This window comes from Gorilla gorilla, chromosome 9 (genome assembly GCF_029281585.2).
Source record: "Gorilla gorilla gorilla isolate KB3781 chromosome 9, NHGRI_mGorGor1-v2.1_pri, whole genome shotgun sequence".
Lineage (NCBI taxonomy): Eukaryota > Metazoa > Chordata > Mammalia > Primates > Hominidae > Gorilla > Gorilla gorilla.
Window position 1 is genome coordinate 70986916 of NC_073233.2, and position 20966 is coordinate 71007881.

Here is a 20966-nt window from a genome sequence, read left to right on the forward strand (position 1 = left end):
CCCGAAGTGACTAAGACAAAAACCTATCCAACATTGTATAAAGATAATATATCATGTCCAAATAAATGTTTTTTGCTGACTTATAAGGGTGTCTAAACACTTAAAAATTAACCACTATAATTTTCCAGATTAGGAGATTAAAAAGATAGTAGATCTGACAAATTACAACTTTTTTTTTTTTTTTTTTTGAGACAGGGTCTCACTCTGTTGCCCAGGCTGGAGGGAGTGCAGTGGTGTGATCTCAGCTCAATGCAGCCTCTGCCTCCTGGGTTCAAGCAATTCTCCACCTCAGCCTCCCAAGTAGCTGGGATTACAGGGGTGTGCCACCACACCTGGCTAATTTTTGCATTTTTAGTAGAGACGGGGTTTCACCATGTTGGCCGGGCTGGTCTCAAACATCTGACCTCAGGTGATCTGCCAGCCTTGGCTTCCCAAAGTGCTGTGATTATAGGCATGAGCCCCTGTGCCCAGCCTATGACATCTTTTCTTGATAAAAAATTAAAAAAAAAAAACTAAACAGATGCTGGTGAGGCTGTGGAGAAAAGGGAATGCTTATACACTGCTAGTGGGAATGTAAATTAGTTCAGCCACTGTGGAAGGCAGTTCGGAGATTTCTCAAAGAATTTAAAACAGAGCTACCATTTGACCCAGCAATTAAATTACTGGGTATAAACCCAAAAGAAAATAAATCATTCTACCAAAAATACATATGTACTGGCATGTTTACTGCTGTGCTATTCACAATAGCAAAGACATGGAATCAACTCAGGTGCCCATCAATGGTAGATTGGATTGAGAAAATGTGGTCTATTTGTGAGATTTTGGTGCACGCATCACCCGAGCAGTATACACTACACCCTATTTGTAGTCTTTTATCCCTCACCCCCTTCCCACCCTATCCCCCTGAGTCCCCAAAGTCCATCGTGTCATTCTTACCCATGTAACCATACAACACCTGTTCCCCAATAACCTAAGGAAAGAAAAAAATTAAAAAAAAAAAGCTTTATGGACAAAGCACATTGTATCCCAAACAGAGAGACTTAGCAATAAATGAGTTAACTGATTAGTAAACCACTAATGAAGATATGGCTGTAGATTTACATGGGCCATTTTGGTTTGTTCTGTTGTATGATTAACTCATCCTAATAACAGCTTTTGAATGGTTGGGTGTCATTAAAGAAATTTAAAATATTGTGCATATTACATACAATTATATTTCTCCATCATTATCCACTCTTCATCAAGTCTAAGCATAAAAATACGCAAGCTTACCTGTTTCTTCAGGTCATCATTTCCTTATGTGAACTCTTGTGTCACAGAAAACTTACATTAAATAAATTTGTATGCTAAAAAAAGTGGTACACATACACTATGGAATATTATACAGCATGAAAAGAATGAAAGAATATCTTTTGCAGCAACATGGATGGAGCTGGAAGTCATAATCCTAAGCAAATTAACACAGAAACAGAAAACCAAGTATATGTTCTCACAAGTGGGAGATAAGCAATGAACACACATGGATATAAACATGGGAACAACAGACGCTGTGTATTACTAGAGGGTTGGCGGGTTAAAAACTAACTATCGTGTACTATGCTCACTACCTGAGTGACGGGATCCATACTCCAAACCTCAGTAACATGCAATAGTCCCATGTAACAAATATTCATATATACCCCTTGTATCTAAAATAAAAGCTGAAATGAAAATTTCAACATTGTAGGAATAAAAAGGAATTCTTCAAACTGATAAAGGGAATCTAAAGAAGACCTACAGATAACATCATACTTAACGCTGAAGTACTGAATTCCTTCTCTATCAAAGATCAGGAATAAAGCAAGAATTTTTAGTTTCATCTTTTCTATTCTACATTGTTCTGGTGTTTCTTACCAGTGCAATAGGCAAGGTTAAAAAAAAAGGGCATGGGGATTGGAAAGAAAGCTTTCTTTATAGGCAGCTGACAGGAACTAGCATAGCATGTTGTACAACATCAATAAGTGTTTGCTGAAGGAATAACAATTGTATTAAAAATTTAATGAAAATGCCATGCTGTTATAACACACTTTTTGTTATACTTCCCCTAGTATTGTATGAGTACCTATTTCATTGCATTTTACCCACTTTGAGAATGAATTGTACATTAAAAAATCCTTGTTCCTTTGTGAAATGCAAATTTTTATTTCATTTTAGTGTACATTTCTTTGATCACTACTAAATTTGAACACCTTTTCATATTTTTCACGTATTTATTATTTATGTGGACTTTTCCCCTGAAAATTACTCGTTCTTGCTCTTTGCCTGTTTTTGTACTGAAGTATATAATTTTAATCCTAATGATATGTTAAATATGTACACACAAATATATGTGTACATTTTGAAATCACTTATATCAATTATCCTTTAGTTTTTGATGTTTATATTTTTAAATGATTCCTATTAGTTGTTTAAAATATAAAGCCAGAAAGAATGCAAAGAAAAAACAATAAAATTTTATCACCAAAGGAAACCAATGTCATCAGTTTTGTGAATTCATTTCCAAAGGGTCAATTAAAACTATTCATTACATTATCCTTCAATTTATAAGAGATTTCTGGTGCCAAAAATTTTATGTATTAAATGTTTATACAAGCGGACTTGAAGGAGTTTATAAAAAATGGCATTTAAAAAATAAAAATATAAATATAAATGTTATTTTTTTAACATAAACTCCTTCAAATCCAAGACACTTTTGTGAGAGATGATACCAGCCATTTGGCCCGTCTATGGAGAACTGAGGTCCTGAGAATTTAAACATGGCGATGCAGTGTTTTTTTTTTTTTCCACCTTATTAACTGAGGAAAATGGATGCCTCTCAAATATTTTTTAAGATTAGGCAACAAAAAAGAAGTCAGAAGAAGCTAAATCAGGATGGTAAGGTGGATGCCTAATAATTTCCCATTGAAACTCTCACAAAATTCTTTTTTGATGACAGAAATGAGCAGGAGCATTGTCATGGTGGAGAACTCTCTGGTGAAGCTCTCCTGGGTGCTTTTCTGCTAAAGCTTTGGCTTTCTCAAAATCCTCTCATAATAAGTTGATATTATTATTCTTTGGCTTTCTGGAAAGTCAACAAGCAAAATGCTTTAAGCATCCCAAAAAACTGTTACCACGGCCAGGCACAGTGGCTCACGCCTCTAATCCCAGCACTTTGGGAGGCCGAGGCAGGTGGATCATGAGGTCAGGAGTTCAAGACCAGCTTGACCAACATGGTGAAACCTCGTGTCTACTAAAAATACAAAAATTAGCTGGGCATGGTGGTGGATGCCTGTAATCCCAGCGACTCCAGAGGCTGTGGCAGGAGAATCATTTGAACCTGGGATGGGGAGGTTGCAGTGAGCCGAGATTGCACCATTGTACTCCAGCCTGGGTGACAGACGGAGACTGCATCTCAAAACAAACAAACAAACAAACCAAAACCAAAACCAAACAAACAAAAAACCTGTTACCGTGAACTTTCACATTTGACTGATCTGCTTTTGCTTTGAATGGATCACTTCCACCTCTTGATAGCCATTGCGTTGATTGTGCTTTGTCTTCAGGATCATACTGGTAAAGCCATGTTTCATCTCCTGCTACAATTCTTCAAATAAATGCTTCAGGATCTTGATCTCACTTATTTAAAATTTCCATTGAAGGCTCTGCTCTTGTCTGCAGCTGATCTGGGTGGAATGGTTTTGGCACCCATTGAGTGTAAAGTTTGATCAGCTTTAATTTTTCACTCAGAATTGTGTAACTGGAACCAGCGGATATGTCTGTGGTGTCAGCTATTGCTTCTGCTGTTAATCATTGGCCCTCTTCAGTTAGAGCACTGTATTAGTCCTTTCTCATGCTGCTAATAAAGACATACCTGAGACTGGGTAATTTATAAAGGAAAGAGGATTAATGGATTCACAGTTCCACATGGCTGGGAAGGCCTCACAATTATGGCAGAAGGTGAAAGAGGAGCAAAGTCATGTCTTACATGGGAGCAGGCAAGAAGAGAATGAGAACCAAGTGAAAAGGGAAACCTCTTATAAAACCATCAGATCTTGTGAGACTTATTACCACGAGAACAGTATGAGGGAAATTGACCCCATGATTCAATTATCTCCCACTGGGTCCCTTCTGCAACACATGGGAATTATGGGAGCTACAATTCAAGATGAGATTTGGGTGGGGACACAGCCAAACCATGTCAGAAACCAACAAGATAAATTATTTTATTTTATTTTATTTTATTTTATTATTATTATACTTTAAGTTTTAGGGTACATGTGCACAATGTGCAGGTTAGTTACATATGTATACATGTGCCATGCTGGTGTGCTGCACCCATTCACTCATCATTTCGCATTAGGTATATCTCCTAATGCTATCCCTCCCCCATCCTCTCACCCCACAACAATCCCCAGAGTGTGATGTTCCCCTTCCTGTGTCCATGTGTTCTCATTGTTCAATTGCCACCTATGAGTGAGAACATGCGGTGTTTGGTTTTTTGTTCTTGCGATAGTTTACTGAGAATGATGATTTCCAATTTCATCCATGTCCGTACAAAGCACAAGAACTCATCATTTTTTATGGCTGCATTGTATTCCATGGTGTATATGTGCCACATTTTCTTAATCCAGTCTATCGTTGTTGGACATTTGGGTTGGTTCCAAGTCTTTGCTATCGTGAATAATGCCGCAATAAACATACGTGTGCATGTATCTTTATAGCAGCAAGATTTATAGTCCTTTGGGTATATACCTAGTAATGGGATGGCTGGGTCAAATGGTATTTCTAGTTCTAGATCCCTGAGGAATCGCCACACTGACTTCCACAATGGTTGAACTAGTTTACAGTCCCACCAACAGTGTAAAAGTGTTCCTATTTCTCCACATCCTCTCCAGCACCTGTTGTTTCCTGACTTTTTAATGATTGCCATTCTAACTGGTGTGAGATGGTATCTCATTGTGGTTTTGATTTGCATTTCTCTGATGGCCAGTGATGGTGAGCATTTTTTCATGTGTTTTTTGGCTGCATAAATGTCTTCTTTTAAGAAGTGTCTGCTCATGTCCTTTGCCCACTTTTTGATGGGGTTGTTTGCTTTTTTCTTGTAAATTTGTTTGAGTTCATTGTAGATTCTGGATATTAGCCCTTTGTCAGATGAGTAGGTTGTGAAAATTTTCTCCCATTCTGTAGGTTGCCTGTTCACTCTGATGGTAGTTTCTTTTGCTGTGCAGAAGCTCTTTAGTTTAATTAGATCCCATTTGTCAATTTTGGCTTTTGTTGCCATTGCTTTTGGTGTCTTAGACATGAAGTCCTTGCCCATGCGTATGTCCTGAATGGTATTGCCTAGGTTTTCTTCTAGGGTTTTTATGGTTTTAGGTCGAAGATTTAAGTCTTTAATCCATCTTGAGTTAATTTTTGTATAAGGTGTAAGGAAGGGATCCAGTTTCAGCTTTCTACATATGGCTAGCCAGTTTTCCCAGCACCATTTATTAAATAGGGAATCCTTTCCCCATTGCTTGTTTCTGTCAGGTTTGTCAAAGATCAGATAGTTGTAGATATGCGGCATTATTTCTGAGGGCTCTGTTCTGTTCCATTGATCTATATCTCTGTTTTGGTACCAGTACCATGCTGTTTTGGTGACTGTAGCCTTGTAGTATAGTTTGAAGTCAGGTAGCGTGATGCCTCTGGCTTTGTTCTTTTGGCTTAGGATTGACTTGGCGATGCGGGCTCTTTTTTAGTTCCATATGAACTTTAAAGTAGTTTTTTCCAATTCTGTGAAGAAAGTCATTGGTAGCTTGGTGAGCATGGCATTGAATGTATAAATGACCTTGGGCAGTATGGCCATTTTCATGATATTGATTCTTCCTACCCATGAGCATGGAATATTGTTCCATTTGTTTGTATCCTCTTTTATTTCATTGAGCAGTGGTTTGTAGTTCTCCTTGAAGAGGTCCTTCACATCCCTTTTAAGTTGGATTCCTAGGTATTTTATTCTCTTTGAAGCAATTGTAAATGGGAGTTCACTCATGGTTTGGCTCTCTGTTTGTCTGTTGTTGGTGTATAAGAATGCTTGTGATTTTTGCACATTGATTTTGTATCCTGAGACTTTGCTGAAGTTGCTTATCAGCTTAAGGAGATTTTGGGCTGAGACAATGGGGTTTTCTAGATATACAATCATGTCATCTGCAAACAGGGACAATTTGACTTCCTCTTTTCCTAATTGAATACCCTTTATTTCCTTCTCCTGCCTAATTGCCCTGGCCAGAACTTCCAACACTATGTTGAATAGGAGTGGTGAGAGAGGGCATCCCTGTCTTGTGCCAGTTTTCAAAGGGAATGCTTCCAGTTTTTGCCCATTCAGTATGATATTGGCTGTGGGTGTGTCATAGATAGCTCTTATTATTTTGAGATACGTCCCATCAATACCTAATTTATTGAGAGTTTTTAGCATGAAGGGTTATTGAATTTTGTCAAAGGCCTTTTCTGCATCTATTGAGATAATCATGTGGTTTTTGTCTTTGGTTCTGTTTGTATGCTGGATTACATTTATTGATTTGCATATATTGAACCAGCCTTGCATCCCAGGGATGAAGCCCACTTGATCATGGTGGATAAGCTTTTTGATGTGCTGCTGGATTCGGTTTGCCAGTATTTTATTGAGGATTTTTGCATCAATGTTCATCAAGGATATTGGTCTAAAATTCTCTTTTTTTGGTTGTGTCTCTGCCAGGCTTTGGTATCAGGATGATGCTGGCCTCATAAAATGAGTTAGGGAGGATTCCCTCTTTTTCTATTGATTGGAATAGTTTCAGAAGGAATGGTACCAGTTCCTCCTTATACCTCTGGTAGAATTCGGCTGTGAATCCATCTGGTCCTGGACTCTTTTTGGTTGGTAAGCTATTGATTATTGCCACAATTTCAGAGCCTGTTATTGGTCCATTCAGAGATTCAACTTCTTCCTGGTTTAGTCTTGGGAGGGTGTATGTATCGAGGAATTTATCCATATCTTCTAGATTTTCTAGTTTGTTTGCGTAGAGGTGTTTGTAGTATTCTCTGATGGTAGTTTGTATTTCTGTGGGATTGGTGGTGATATCCCCTTTATCATTTTTTTATTGCATCTATTTGATTCTTCTCTCTTTTCTTCTTTATTTGTCTTGCTAGCTGTCTATCAATTTTGTTGATCCTTTCAAAAAACCGGCTCCTGGATTCATTAATTTTTTGAAGGGTTTTCTGTGTCTCTATTTCCTTCAGTTCTGCTCTGATTTTAGTTATTTCTTGCCTTCTGCTACCGTTTGAATGTTTGCTCTTGCTTTTCTAGTTCTTTTAATTGTGATGTTAGGGTGTCAATTTTGGATCTTTCCTGCTTTCTCTTGTGGGCATCTAGTGCTATAAATTTCCCTCTACACACTGCTTTGAATGTGTCCCAGAGATTCTGGTATGTTGTGTCTTTGTTCTCATTGGTTTCAAAGAACATCTTTATTTCTGCCTTCATTTCATTATGTACCCAGTAGTCATTCAGGAGCAGGTTGTTCAGTTTCCATGTAGTTGAGCGGTTTTGAGTGAGTTTCTTAATCCTGAGTTCTAATTTGATTGCACTGTGGTCTGAGAGAGTTTGTTATAATTTCTGTTCTGTTACGTTTGCTGAGGAGAGCTTTACTTCCCACTATGTGGTCAATTTTGGAATTGGTGTGGTGTGGTGCTGAAAAAAATGTATATTCTGTTGATTTGGGGTGGAGAGTTCTGTAGATGTCTATTAGGTCCGGTTGGTGCAGAGCTGAGTTCAGTTCCTGGGTATCCTTGTTAACTTTCTGTCTCATTGATCTGTCTAATGTTGACAGTGGGGTGTTAAAGTCTCCTATTATTATTGTGTGGAAGTCAAGTCTCTTTGTAGGTCACTCAGGACTTGCTTTATGAATCTGGGTGCTCCTGTATTGGGTGCCTATATATTTAGTATAGTTAGCTCTTCTTGTTGAATTGATCCCTTTACCATTATGTAATGGCCTTCTTTGTCCCTTTTGATCTTTGTTGGTTTAAAGTCTGTTTTATCAGAGAGTAGGATTGCAACCCCTGCCTTTTTTTGTTTTCCATTTGCTTGGTAGATCTTCCTCCATCCTTTTATTTTGAGCCTATGTGTGTCTCTGCCAGTGAGATGGGTTTCCTGAATACAGCACACTGATGGGTCTTGATTCTTTATCCAATTTGCCAGTCTGTGTCTTTTAATTGGAGCATTTAGCCCATTTATAGTTAAAGTTAATATTGTTATGTGTGAATTTGATCCTGTCATTATGATGTTAGCTGGTTATTTTGCTCGTTAGTTGATGCAGTTTCTTCGTAGCCTTGATGGTCTTTACAATTTGGCATGATTTTGCAGTGGCTGGTACAGGTTGTTCCTTTCCATGTTTAGTGCTTCCTTCAGGAGCTCTTTTAGGGCAGGCCTGCTGGTGACAAAATCTCTCAGCATTTGCTTGTCTGTAAAGTATTTTATTTCTCCTTCACTTATGAAGCTTAGCTTGGCTAGATATGAAATTCTGGGTTGAAAATTCTTTTCTTTAAGAATGTTGAATATTGGCCCCCACTGTCTTCTGGCTTGTAGAGTTTCTGCTGAGAGATCCGCTGTTAGTCTGATGGGCTTCCCTTTGTGGGTAACCCGACCTTTCTCTCTGGCTGCCCTTAACATTTTTTCCTTCATTTCAACTTTGGTGAATCTGACAATTATGTGTTTTGGAGTTGCTCTTCTCGAGGAGTATTTTTGTGGCATTCTCTGTATTTCCTGAATCTGAATGTTGGCATGCCTTGCTAGATTGGGGAAGTTCTCCTGGATAATATCTTGCAGAGTGTTTTCCAACTTGGTTACATTCTCCCCGTCAGTTTCAGGTACACCAATCAGACGTAGATTTGGTCTTTTCACATAGTCCCATATTTCTTGGAGGCTTTGTTCATTTCTTTTTATTCTTTTTTCTCTAAACTTCCCTTCTCACTTCATTTCATCTTCCATCACTGATACCCTTTCTTCCAGTTGATTGCATCAGCTCCTGAGGCTTCTGCACTCTTCACGTAGTTCTCAAGCCTTGGCTTTCATCTCCATCAGCTCCTTTAAGCACTTCTCTATATTGGTTATTCTAGTTATACATTCATCTAAATTTTTTTTCAAAGTTTTTAACTTCTTTGCCTTTGGTTTGAATTTCCTCTTGTAGCTCGGAATAGTTTGATCATCTGAAGCCTTCTTCTCTCAACTCGTCAAAGTCATTCGCCATCCAGCTTTGTTCCATTGCTGGTGAGGAGCTGTGCTCCGTTGGAGGAGGAGAGGTGCTCTGCTTTTTAGAGTTTCCAGTTTTCTGCTCTGTTTTTTCCCCAACTTTGTGGTTTTATCTACTTTTGGTCGTTGATGATGGTGATGTACAGATGGGTTTTTGGTGTGGATGTCCTTTCTGTTTGTTAGTTTTCCTTCTAACAGACAGGACCCTCAGCTGCAGGTCTGTTGGAGTTTGCTAGAGGTCCACTCCAGACCCTGTTTGCCTGGGTATCTGCAGCAGTGGCTGCAAAACAGCGGATTTTAGTGAACCGCGAATGCTGCTGTCTGATCGTTCCTCTAGAAGTTTTGTCTCAGAGGACTACCCAGCCGTGTGAGGTGTCAGTCTGCCCCTACTGGGGGGTGCCTCCCAGTTAGGCTGCTTGGGGGTCAGGGTTCAGGGACCCACTTGAGGAGGCAGTCTGCCAGTTCTCAGATCTCCAGCTGCATGCTGGGAGAACCACTGCTCTCTTCAAAGCTGTCAGACAGGGAAATTTAAGTCTGCAGAGGTTACTGCTGTCTTTTTGTTTGTCTGTGCCCTGCCCCCAGAGGTGGAGCCTACAGAGGCAGGCAGGCATCCTTGAGCTGTGGTGGGCTCCACCCAGTTGGAGGTTCTGGGCTGCTTTGTTTACCTAAGCAAGCCTGGGCAATGGCGGGCGCCCCTCCCCCAGCCTCACTGCTGCCTTGCAGTTTGATCTCAGACTGCTGTGCTAGCAATCAGTGAGACTCTGTGGGCTTAGGACCCTCCAAGCTGGGTTCAGGATATAATCTCCTGGTGCACCATTTTTTTAAGCCCGTTGGAAAAGCGCAGTATTCGGGTGGGAGTGACTGGAATTTCCAAGTGCCGTCTGTCACCCCCTTCTTTGACTAGGAAAGGGAACTCCCTGACCCCTTGCACTTCCCGAGTGAGGCAATGCCTCACCCTGCTTCAGGGTCATGCACGGTGCACTGCACCCACTGTCCTGCGCCCACTGTCTGGCACTCCCTAGTGAGATGAACCCAGTACCTCAGATGGAAATGCAGAAATCACCAGTCTTCTGCATTGCTTACGCTGGGAGCTGTAGACTCAAGCTGTTTCTATTTGGCCATCTTGGCTGCCTTCTCTAAATTATTTTTTCCTTGCAAATTGATGTGGATGTTCTGCTGCTAAGGAATTCATCTTCAACATTGTCTCATCTCTTTTAAAAATGCATTATCCATTTGTAAACTACTAATTTCTCTGGAGCATTGTCCCCATAAACTTTTTGTAAAGTCTCAATGATTTCACCATTCTTCCACCTAAGTTTCACCATAAATTTGATGTTTGTTCTTGCTTCTATTTCAGCAGAATTTGTGTTCCTTGGATAACACCTTTTTTCAAACAAACCTCTTATCCTTCTTAGTGCTTCAAAATATATCCTGTTCAGCCATGTTATAAAAAATTAGTACAAATTTATTTTGGCACAAAAATTTGAACTCCATGCATAGTTTACTCATAATATGCATTTTCATGAATTTTTTGAAGACTCTGTATACTTGGGCATGTTTCTGGAGTCATTACGGTGTGTTAATGCAAACAAATTATAATGCATTTGCTATTACTGTTTTGTTGATTATAGTTTTATAAAAAGTCCAGCATGTGCTTTACCATATATGAGTCAGCCTGATCATCACTCCATGATGCCCTTTTTCCTGAATCATCTTGGCTGTTAGTGATTTTCGGATGAATTTGAAACTAGTTGTGCAACTTCTTCCCAAAAGCAAATCATTATTTCATGGAATCACTTAAAGTTATAAGGTATTTTGGAATTACTGATACATGTAGTACCATAATTAGAAATGGCACCTGTCTGCACATTATATTTTTGGCTAGTTTTGCAGGTATAAAGGCATAATCTTGATTCCCCCCGCCCATTTTGCTCTTCTTTGGATCAGGTCTTGGGAATCTCTTAAAACTGTGTTACTTTCATGCAAGTATCTTCCTGCTTTACGTTTCTTGAATCTTTTCTGCTGAGAAATAGAAATGCAAACAAAAACAAGATTAAGAAACAAAAAATAAATAAGATATAGATTAAGCATATATATACTGTGTACCTGAGGACAAGCTGCCCTCTACCCACCAGCATTGTAATCCAAGATTCTCTAGATATTGATACTATTGTGTTGGAAAAGGCCCTGATACCTGGGCATTCCTGGGAAGGCAGTGTTGAATATTGATACTCTCACCATTGTCTCTTTGGATCTCAGACCAATGACATGTTTAGTAAATCAAAGGGAGAACTGAAAATTTTAAAGCTATTGTCTTATTTTTCATCATTTAAAATCCTGCTTTCTTTTCTTAATTTTGTCTCCTCAAAATTTCTGTTGCCCATGGCAACAAATTTGACTAAATCTCAGAGGCATCCCAACAAGATCCATTTCCTTCAGATACATCGTTATTTTTGCAAAGGAGATTTTGGTCTATGCTGTAGTCCCATGATTCTTTGACTGAAGCAATAATTAGGTATGAGGCAATCTCATTCCCTTTCCCACCACATATCAGGCACTCATTGGGCCAGTGTGTGATAAAACCAGGGGATGAGAATGAGGCATTTGAGTCTTAGCAGGTTTGTGAAAAAACAACAGGAGTGTGTGTTTCCCACAAGGGCAGAAAGTATGTGCCACTCATAATAGGCTAATTTGGATCTTTTCACCACTGAACCTTCTGGTGTGAAATGGTCTGTGTGACATACAGAGCCTCAAGAGTTTGACTCCATTGTGGATAGGGTAGGCTTCTACTGAACTAAAGGACATGGTGACAAATAGAAAAGTCCTAGGTCTGAGCCTACATGAAGGACAGAGGGCCCCAAATGGTCGTTGACCTTTCTCATTAAACAGCTACAGAACATAGCCACTCCCCACTCACGTGACAGCTAGAGGGTTTACTCACTCATTTTCCACATCCTGGATGGTGTTAGGAAGAGGTAGATCCCTGGTTTCTGGAAGGAGGAGGATAACAGGGACAGCAAGGATGGGGAAGACTCCATAGGAAATCCAGGGCAGGTGGGGAGAATATGCCATTAAGGTCATCAACAGAGGAGCCAGTGCTGCCCCAGTCCTACCGGACATTGCATTGATTCCTGCAACTGTTGACCTTAGAGTGCAAATAACAATACAAAAAAATCTTGTATGAATCTGTACATGTAAGCTCTTTATCATCATTATTTCTTTATGGGGGCCAGTACAGCAGAGTTACTAAACACATGGGCTTTGACAGCAAGCCCTTAATTGTGACATTTACCTCTGTTGGTTTCTACCTATTTGATAGTATAATGTTGGTAACTGCTCTTAACCTTAGTTTCGTAATTACTAAAATAGAGATACCCATAGCTATAATTAACCTGTAGCAATAACCCACAGCTTTAATAATTTGATAATAACACATATATGGCTCTCAGTTACTGTGTTCATTTCTATTACAATTAATTCATCTGGCACCTAAACAGTGTCAGTCTTTCATTCACAATGAATATCAATAAATTCAGAAATTTCTGTTTTGAAACCAGATGGTCTTTAGCTCTTGTACCTCAATATGGTGGGGACGAGTTCATTGTGGTGGACAGAAGCACTGTTGCTAGCAGCAGAAACACTGCCAATTCCCAAAGTTGCTAAAACCACACGCAGGATCTGCATTTCTAGAGAGAACAGTGAGAATCAGGAAATCTTGCCTGAAGATACTTTTCAACCCCCAAATAATTGTAAAAAGATTCTAATGGAGGACTTTGCAAGTGTGAAATATGTGGTAGACAAACTGCAACATGCCAGAGATTGGGGAATGGTTGCGAGGCTGAGAAATATAGACTGTAAAATGGTAGGGCTTAAACATTGAATAAAGGATCTCAATCTCAATCTTCAACTCTTTCTGCACATTTGAGTATTGCCAATTAAGGTGGGGGTAGGGACCAACAGGAAATATTTGTTTTATTTATTCTGTGTAATATTTTCTGTGTACTTCCAGTGGGGGCACAGAACTATATTTGTTCTATTAGAACAATATTCATTTTAATTTTTTCTATGTAATATTTTCTGTGCACCTCCAGTGGGGCATAGAACTATATATAGATAATAACTGAGGAGTTTGTGAGCCATGTCTTGAGCAGTTTAGAGCTAAGAGTGTGGGAACAATTTTTGATATGGGACGGATATTCTACCATATAGTAAGAAAAGGACTGGGTTTATTTGGGAGTGGACTGTGTGGAGAGACATAAGCTCTGAATAATTCAGGATTGTAAAACCTAACATTATAAAACCTAACTCCTATTTGGAAATAAATAATATCACACTGGGAACCATTGACACTGAAAATTCAAAAAGGTAATTTTTCATCAATAAAAATATCAAAATAGGATTTTAAAACAGTGGAGAAGGCTCTCCTATAAGGCAGAAAACTTATACCAGCAGGAGGCATGGAGCCCACCAGTCTGGGAATCCTGCAAAATATGTTCCTGCTCTGGGAGATGAGTGGAATATAGTGACCACTAATGTTCCCATAATCATTACAGAAGGTCATTCTATTAATTTAACTTAGGAAAGTGGATTTTAAGAGAGGCTGGGTCAGCTTCTTAATCTGTTCCTTGTTTAGGGGTAGATTATAAAACAGATAAAGAGATATTGAGATGAGACTTTTTCTTGTTCCAACTGTACACTTCATTTATGGTTGAAGACAAGGAATTTTTATTTCAGCAAAGTCAAGAAGCCTTTTCTAAAAAGGTGTTGCATTTATATGAGATAATAGAGAACTCAAAAGTGAATATACAGGGAAGAGGATATGGACAAGTTAGAGAGACCTTAAAAATTAGAAAGTGTCCTAGACAGAGGCAGTGAGGGCATTGTGTGCCCACTTTGGCATACAGTTGCAAGGCCTAGCCCCTCCACAATAGCTATAAAAGGGTGATTAGCTGAAAAGCATGTACTTAGTTACTCTTCTAAAGAAACCATTAGGTGTAATTGGAGCCCATGTCCAGATTCATCTTGGCTGTGATGAAGACAACCGTGTGTCTGAACCATCACCGCTGACACTGGTTGAGTAAGAGCCCAAGTGCTGAAAACAACATATTGTCAGAATCAGTTCCAAACCCTCATATTAACTTCAGGGAATCTTTTGGCTGTCAAGGGCAATGCTGTTCTTTTGGCATCAGGCATAAAAGACCAAGGTAATCCCTGGAGAATGGGGGTAACTACTTTCTTTCCTGAAACTCCTGTCTCTCTCACCTTGGGGCAAAAAGGTGTTGATCAGAATGACAAGTCCCACCGGGAACGTGAACAACATCTGGCTTATTCGACGACCCATATGATTCAGTGTCAAAAGGGAAACACATCTGGCTGTGAGTGTGACAGCTCCACAGAGAACCTGGAACAGGGAGACATTGCTCCCTAAGTGCTGCAAGTTGAGTATCAGGCCATAAAAGGGTACAGTGATTGCGAATCTGAAGTGAATAAAAAGGACAAAGACATATTCAATAAGATTTAAAGCCTAGGAAACGTTTTCTAAGATTTTGAAGGTAAGTCCTACAAATGATTATAATATTGACCCAATTGGCAAATGGTATTTTGCCTTTTAAAAAAGGGATCATTCTCTTTTATAGACTATTTCCTTTTCAGACAATGAACTTAAAATAACATAAAATAATTGTGGAATGTGATGTTAAAATGGGCTCTTCACTGTCATAATTTTTACTGGGTCCTGAAGAAAAGAGATAGCAAACATACATATTATCAATGAAAGTTAAAAACCTACCCATGTAGAAAAAGTAATGTGAAATCTGAATTCATCAGTCAACTGGATGATATAAATGACTGGACATGGGTAGGGTTAGATGACGGAAATTAGGGGAATAGTTTCTTTGCAGCAGTTCAGCATTGTGTGAGTCAAACTTCTCTGCTCCCGTTCAGAAACCTTCTTTACCTTAGTCTTAGTCATCCCTGGAGAATGGGGGTAATACTTACTTGTATAATCTGGCCCACAGATTATACAAGTGGAGAGGAAGCATAACACATTTACATAGAGAAAAAGTCAACAATATCTTTTTACTCTTCTTACCATATCAACCACCAAGGTCAGCTTGAACTACAGAAACAGAGAATCTCTAACTTTGAATGAATATCTAACCTTCTTTACCTTACCTTAGTGAGGCTGCAAGGGCAGTGTAGGCAAGAGCTTTCCATGTGTTTCCTGGACTTGAGTGCAGTGCCTGACATTTCTAAGCAGTCTAAGAGCTACAAACAATGGGTTATTAAATCATCAGAATTGAGATAAAGGGGCTGGCAGCTAAATATACTTCCAGTAAAATAGGGTAGGGATGCCTGTATTTGCTCGCAGGTTGTATAGGCTCTGAAAGAGAGAGCTTGTATGGAATCATTTTAATCCCTCTGTGGAAAGAGGAAAGGAGAAAAAAGTGTTGGAGTGGGGAAGGCAACCAGCAATAAGGCAATGCAAAGCCAAATTGATTAGCAGGGCCTAGAGAGAAAATGTATGCAGGAGCCAGAGGAAAATGCATTTCTTGCATCACAAGAAATGGAGTGAATGCCAAGTGGTTACGGAGGAGGCCTCCAAGGAATTTACATAAAGGCACCCAGGGAAAGGAGTCTGATTTGATCATCCACCATGCCCAGCATCCAACAGTTACCAATGCCTGACCTTTGCTTTCTTTCCCCCTCTCTAGGTATGTAGAGTGTAGAAACCTGGCTCACAGATTATACAAGTGGAGAGGAAGCATAACACATTTACGTAGAGAAAAAGTCAACAATATCTTCTTACCCTTCTTACCATATCAACCACCAAAGTCAGCTTGAACTGCAGAAACAGATTCTCTAACTCTGAATGAATATCTGAGGTTTAATTTTCATATGTGGCTGAAATATATGTATTACTAAGATGAGGCTATTATTGTGAATGAGAGGATGGGATTTTTTTTTTTTATTGCTGAGAAGGAGAGTATGTGTTATGTGGCTTGTCAGAGATTTCATCAGGGATAGGGAAAGAACCACAGAGCAGGTTTAAGAGAAAGCTAAGAAGGGATTAGGTGAAGATGATGATTTTCTGTTTTCATAATTAGGTCCTGTGCTTTCTCATTATTCGATATGAATTATTTTGATAAAACTTGCAGATGAAATTTGAGGAAAAAATTAACATTTTAGAAAAATTCATAGATATAATAAAATTGCTATAAATTGTATAATTATGAAAGAATACCGCATATCACTTAGAGATAAATACCCATGTAGCAAGGTATAATGAAAGGCTTCGGGATGATAAAACAAAAAACCTGGAAAAAAAGGTTGGGAATATGCCCACTGAGGTTTATACAGAAGGCCTCAATTATCTTGGTCTGATTGTCTTTCTTAATGTGGGTAATGAGGTGTTTTTAAATTATAGTTACAAGTTTACTTTCATGTATGCCTTAAATAATCAATAGTACATTAAAAAATATAAAGAGAATTAGGCTAAGTAAAGGGTGTCCTTAATTTTGTAATTTGCTTTGACAGCAGGTTTTCATCTGAGGCATGAAATCAATTTGCATAGTTCCATTTTTTGACTGAAATGATAATTTTTGGAGAGGAAAAGAAAATACAAACAGATGAACAAATAAAGAAATAAAAAGCAATAATTCTATTTAAGTTCCTTGAATGCAGAGTTTAGATCTTAATGCCTCTGTAACCTTAACACATAGCCCTGTGCCTTCGCACATTTTATATTTTCCAGAGACATCAGGAGGTCATGACGATGAATGGTGACAATGATGACGTTGATGATAATGATAATAACAAAATAATTATCATAATCCTGCCAAAACCAATGATTATTCTCCCTGCAAACATATATGAGCAGAATACACGTATTTTCTTTTGCTGGCTATCATATTAGCACTATCAGGGACTCTAGTCTTTAGTGCCTGAAAGCAGTCTGGTTGTCACTCTCCTAATCCATGATATAGAAACTTCTTTACAAGGAGATCCAATCTCACACCAGTCAGAATGGCTATTACTAAATGGTCAAAAAATAACAGATACCGGCGAGGATGGAGAGATAAGAGAATGCTTATACACTGCTGGTGGGAATGTAAATTAGTTCAGCCATTCATGGAAAGCAGTATGGTGATTCCTCAAGGAATTTAAAACAGAATTACCATTTGACCCAGCAATCCCATTATTGGATATACACCCAAAGGAATACAAATCATTCTACTATAAAGATGCATGTATGTCTGTGTTCATCACAGCATATTCATAATAGTAAAGACCTAGAATCAACCTAAATGCCCATCAAGGGTGGACTGGATAAAGGAAATGTGGTACACATACACCATGGAATACTATGCAGCCATAAAGAGGAACAAGATCCTGTCCTTTGCAGCAACATAGATATAGCTAGAGGCCATTATCCTAACTGAACTAACACAGAAACAGAAAATCAAATACCACATGTTCTCACTTATGAGTGGGAGCTAAATATTGAGTACATATGGACACAGAGAAGAGAACAACAAAAATAATCTGTACAACAAACCTCTGTGAAATGAGTTTACCTATATAACAAACCTGCTCATGTACCCTTGAGCCTAAAATAAAAGTTAAAAAATTTTATATTGAATTTTTACCAAAATAGACAATAACTTGAAGGTCCACAGGTATTTGGAAACTAAGCACAACATTTATCCAAAACCATTGGGTCAAAGAGGATCTGAATCATGAATTAGAAATTTAGACTAATTTAGAATAAAAATACAATATCTCAAAATATATGGAAATGAGTAACAATGTGAGATTATGAATATGCTAATTTGTCTCACTATAATAATTTTACTATACACATCTCTCATAACATCATAGTGTATACCTTAAACATACACAATACAATTTGTTAAAAAAATATGGGATGCAGGTTTGGCAATGCTAACAGGGAACTTTATAGTTCCTTTGTAGTTCTGTGCATTTATTAGGAAAAATGAAAGTTTGCAAAAAAAATGAATTAAGCTTTTCTGCCTGGAGGGCACACACACACACACACAGAGAGAGAGAGAGAGAGAGGGAGAGAGAGAGAGAGAGAGAGAGAGAGAGAAACCCAAGTAAGTAGAAGCAAAGAAATAATAAAAATAAGAGTAGAAATCAGGGAGGGGCCAAGGTGGCCAAGTGGGAACAGCTCTGGTCTGCAGCTCCCAGCAAGACCCATGCAGATGGTGGGTGATTTCCGCATTTTCAACTGAGGTACCCAGTTCATCTCATTGGGACTGGTTAGGCAGTGGCTGCAACACACAGACGGCAGGCAGAAGCAGGGTGGGGCGTCACCTCACCCGGGAAGTGCAAGGAGCCAGGAACCTCCCTCCCTGAACCAAGGGAAGCTATGAGGAACTGTACTACATGGCCGGGTTACTACACTTTTCCCACAGTTTTTGCAACCTGCAGATCAGGAGATTCCCTCGTGTGCATATACCACCAGGGCCCTGGGCTTCAAGCACAAAACTAGGTGGCTCTTTGGGCAAACACTGGGCTAGCTGCAGCAGTATGTTTTCATCTTCCAGTGGTGCCTGGAACCCTAGCAAGACGGAACCATTTACTCCCCTCCCGTGGAAAAGGGGCTGAGGCCATGGAGCCAAGTGGTCTCGCTCAGTGAGTCCCACTCCCATGGAGCCCAGCAAGCTAAGAACCACTGGCTTGAAATTCTTGCTGCCATCGCAGTAGTCTGAAGCCTGCCTGGGACGATGGAGCTTGGTGGGGGGAGGGGTGTGCACCATTCCTGAGGCTTTAGTAGGCAGTTTTCCCCTGACAGTGCTAAGGAGGGTGGGAGGTCTGGGCTGGGCATGGTAAAGTGGCTGTGGGAAGACTGCTTCTCTAGATTTCTCCTCACTGGGCAAAGCATCTCTGAAGGAAAGGTAACAGCCCCAGTAAGAGGTTTACAGACAAAATCCTCACTTCCCTGGAAGAGAACACCTGGGGGAAGGGGCGGCTGTGGGCGCAGCTTCAGCAAATTTAGTCACTCCTGCCTGCCAGCTCTGAAGAGCACAGCTGATCCTGACAAGAGGGATTCTCCCAACAGAGTGCACTAGCTCTGCTAAGGGACAGATTGCCTCCTCAAGTGGGTCCCTGACCCCCACGCCTCCTGACGGGGAGAAACCTCCCAACAGGGGTCAACAGACACCTCATACAGGAGAGCTCCAGTTGGCATCAGGCTGGTGCCGCTCTGGGATGAAGCTTCCAGAGGAAGAAGCAGGCAGCAATCTTTGCTGTTCTGCAGCCTCCACTGGTGATACCCAGGTGAAAAGGGTCTGGAGTGGACCTCAAACAAACTGCAGCAGACCTGCCAAAGAGGGACCTGACTGTTAGAAGGAAAAGTAACAAACAGAAAGCTACAACATCAACATCAACATAAAGGACTCCACACAAAAACCCCACCTAAAGGTCATCAGCCTCAACAATCAAAGGTAGATAAATCCAAGAAGATGAGGAAAAATCAGTGCAAAAATGCTGAAAATTGCAAAAACCAGAATGCCTCTTCTCTCCAATGATCGCAACTCCTCTCCAGCAAGGGCACAAAACTGGGCAGAGAATGAGACTCATGAATTGACAGAAGTAGACTTCAGAAGGTGGGTAATAACTCCTCTGAGGTAAAGGAGCATATTCTAACCCAAGGCAAGGAAGATAAGAACCTTGATAAAAGGTTGCAGGAACTGCTGACTAGAATGACCAGTTTAGAGAAAAACATAAATTACCTGATGGAGCTGAAAATCACAGCATGAGAACTTCATGAAGCACATACAAATATTATAGCCAAATTGATCAAGCAGAATAAAGGATATCAGAGAATGAAGATCAAGTTACTGAAATAACGTGTGAAGAAAAGATTAGAGAAAAAAGAATGAAAAGGAATGAACAAAGCCTCCAAGAAACATGAGACTATGAAAAGACACAACCTACGATAAATTGGTATCCCTGAAAGTGATGGGCAGAATGGAACCAAACTGGAAAACACACTTCAGGATATTATCCAGGAGAACTTCCCCAACCTAGCAAGACAGGCCAACATTCAAATTCAGGAAATACAGAGAACACCACTAAGATACTCCTCGAGAAGAGCAAACCCCAAGACACATAATTGTCAGATTCTCCAAGATTGAAACAGGAAAAAATGTTAAGGGCAGCCAGAAAGATCAGGTTACCTACAAAGGGAACCCCATCAGACTAAAAGTGGATCACTCTGCAGAAACCCTACAAGCCAGAAGAGAGTGGGGGCCAATATTCAACATTCTTAAAGAAAATAATTTTCAACCCAGAATTTGATATCCAACCAAATTAAGTTTCATAAGTGAAGGAAAAACAAAACCCTTTCCAGACAAGCAAATACTGAGGGATTTTGTCACCACCAGGCCTGCCTTACGAGAGCACCTGAAGGAAGCACTAAATATGGAAAGGAAATACTGGTACCAGCCACTGCTAAAACACAGCAAAATATACAGAGCAATAACACTATAAAGAAACTGCATCAACTAATGGGCAAAATAACCAGCTAGCATCATGATGATAGGATCAAATTCACACATAACAATATTAACCTTAAATGTAAATGGGCTAAATGCCTCAATTAAAAGACACAGAATGACAAATTGGATAAAGAGTCAAGACTCATCTAATGTGCAAAGACACACATAGG

The 20966-nt window shown here is 39.6% G+C and overlaps 1 protein-coding gene and 1 long non-coding RNA gene across 2 annotated transcripts in view; one reads left to right on the forward strand and one right to left on the reverse strand.

Moving 5' to 3' along the window:
- LOC129525238 (uncharacterized) overlaps positions 1-20966 on the forward strand; it is a 204240-nt gene that overhangs the window by 133895 nt on the left and 49379 nt on the right. The window lies entirely within an intron of this gene.
- Positions 10755-20966, reverse strand: part of SLC22A24 (solute carrier family 22 member 24) — a 65864-nt gene continuing 55652 nt past the window's right edge. The window contains exons 7-10 of the mRNA XM_055354349.2: positions 14534-14748; positions 12849-12957; positions 12213-12416; positions 10755-11293 (exon numbers count right to left, since the gene is read on the reverse strand). Of these exons, the coding sequence (XP_055210324.2) occupies positions 11233-11293; positions 12213-12416; positions 12849-12957; positions 14534-14748 (589 nt within the window). The 3' untranslated portion in view covers positions 10755-11232. The remainder of the gene's footprint in view (positions 11294-12212; positions 12417-12848; positions 12958-14533; positions 14749-20966) is intronic.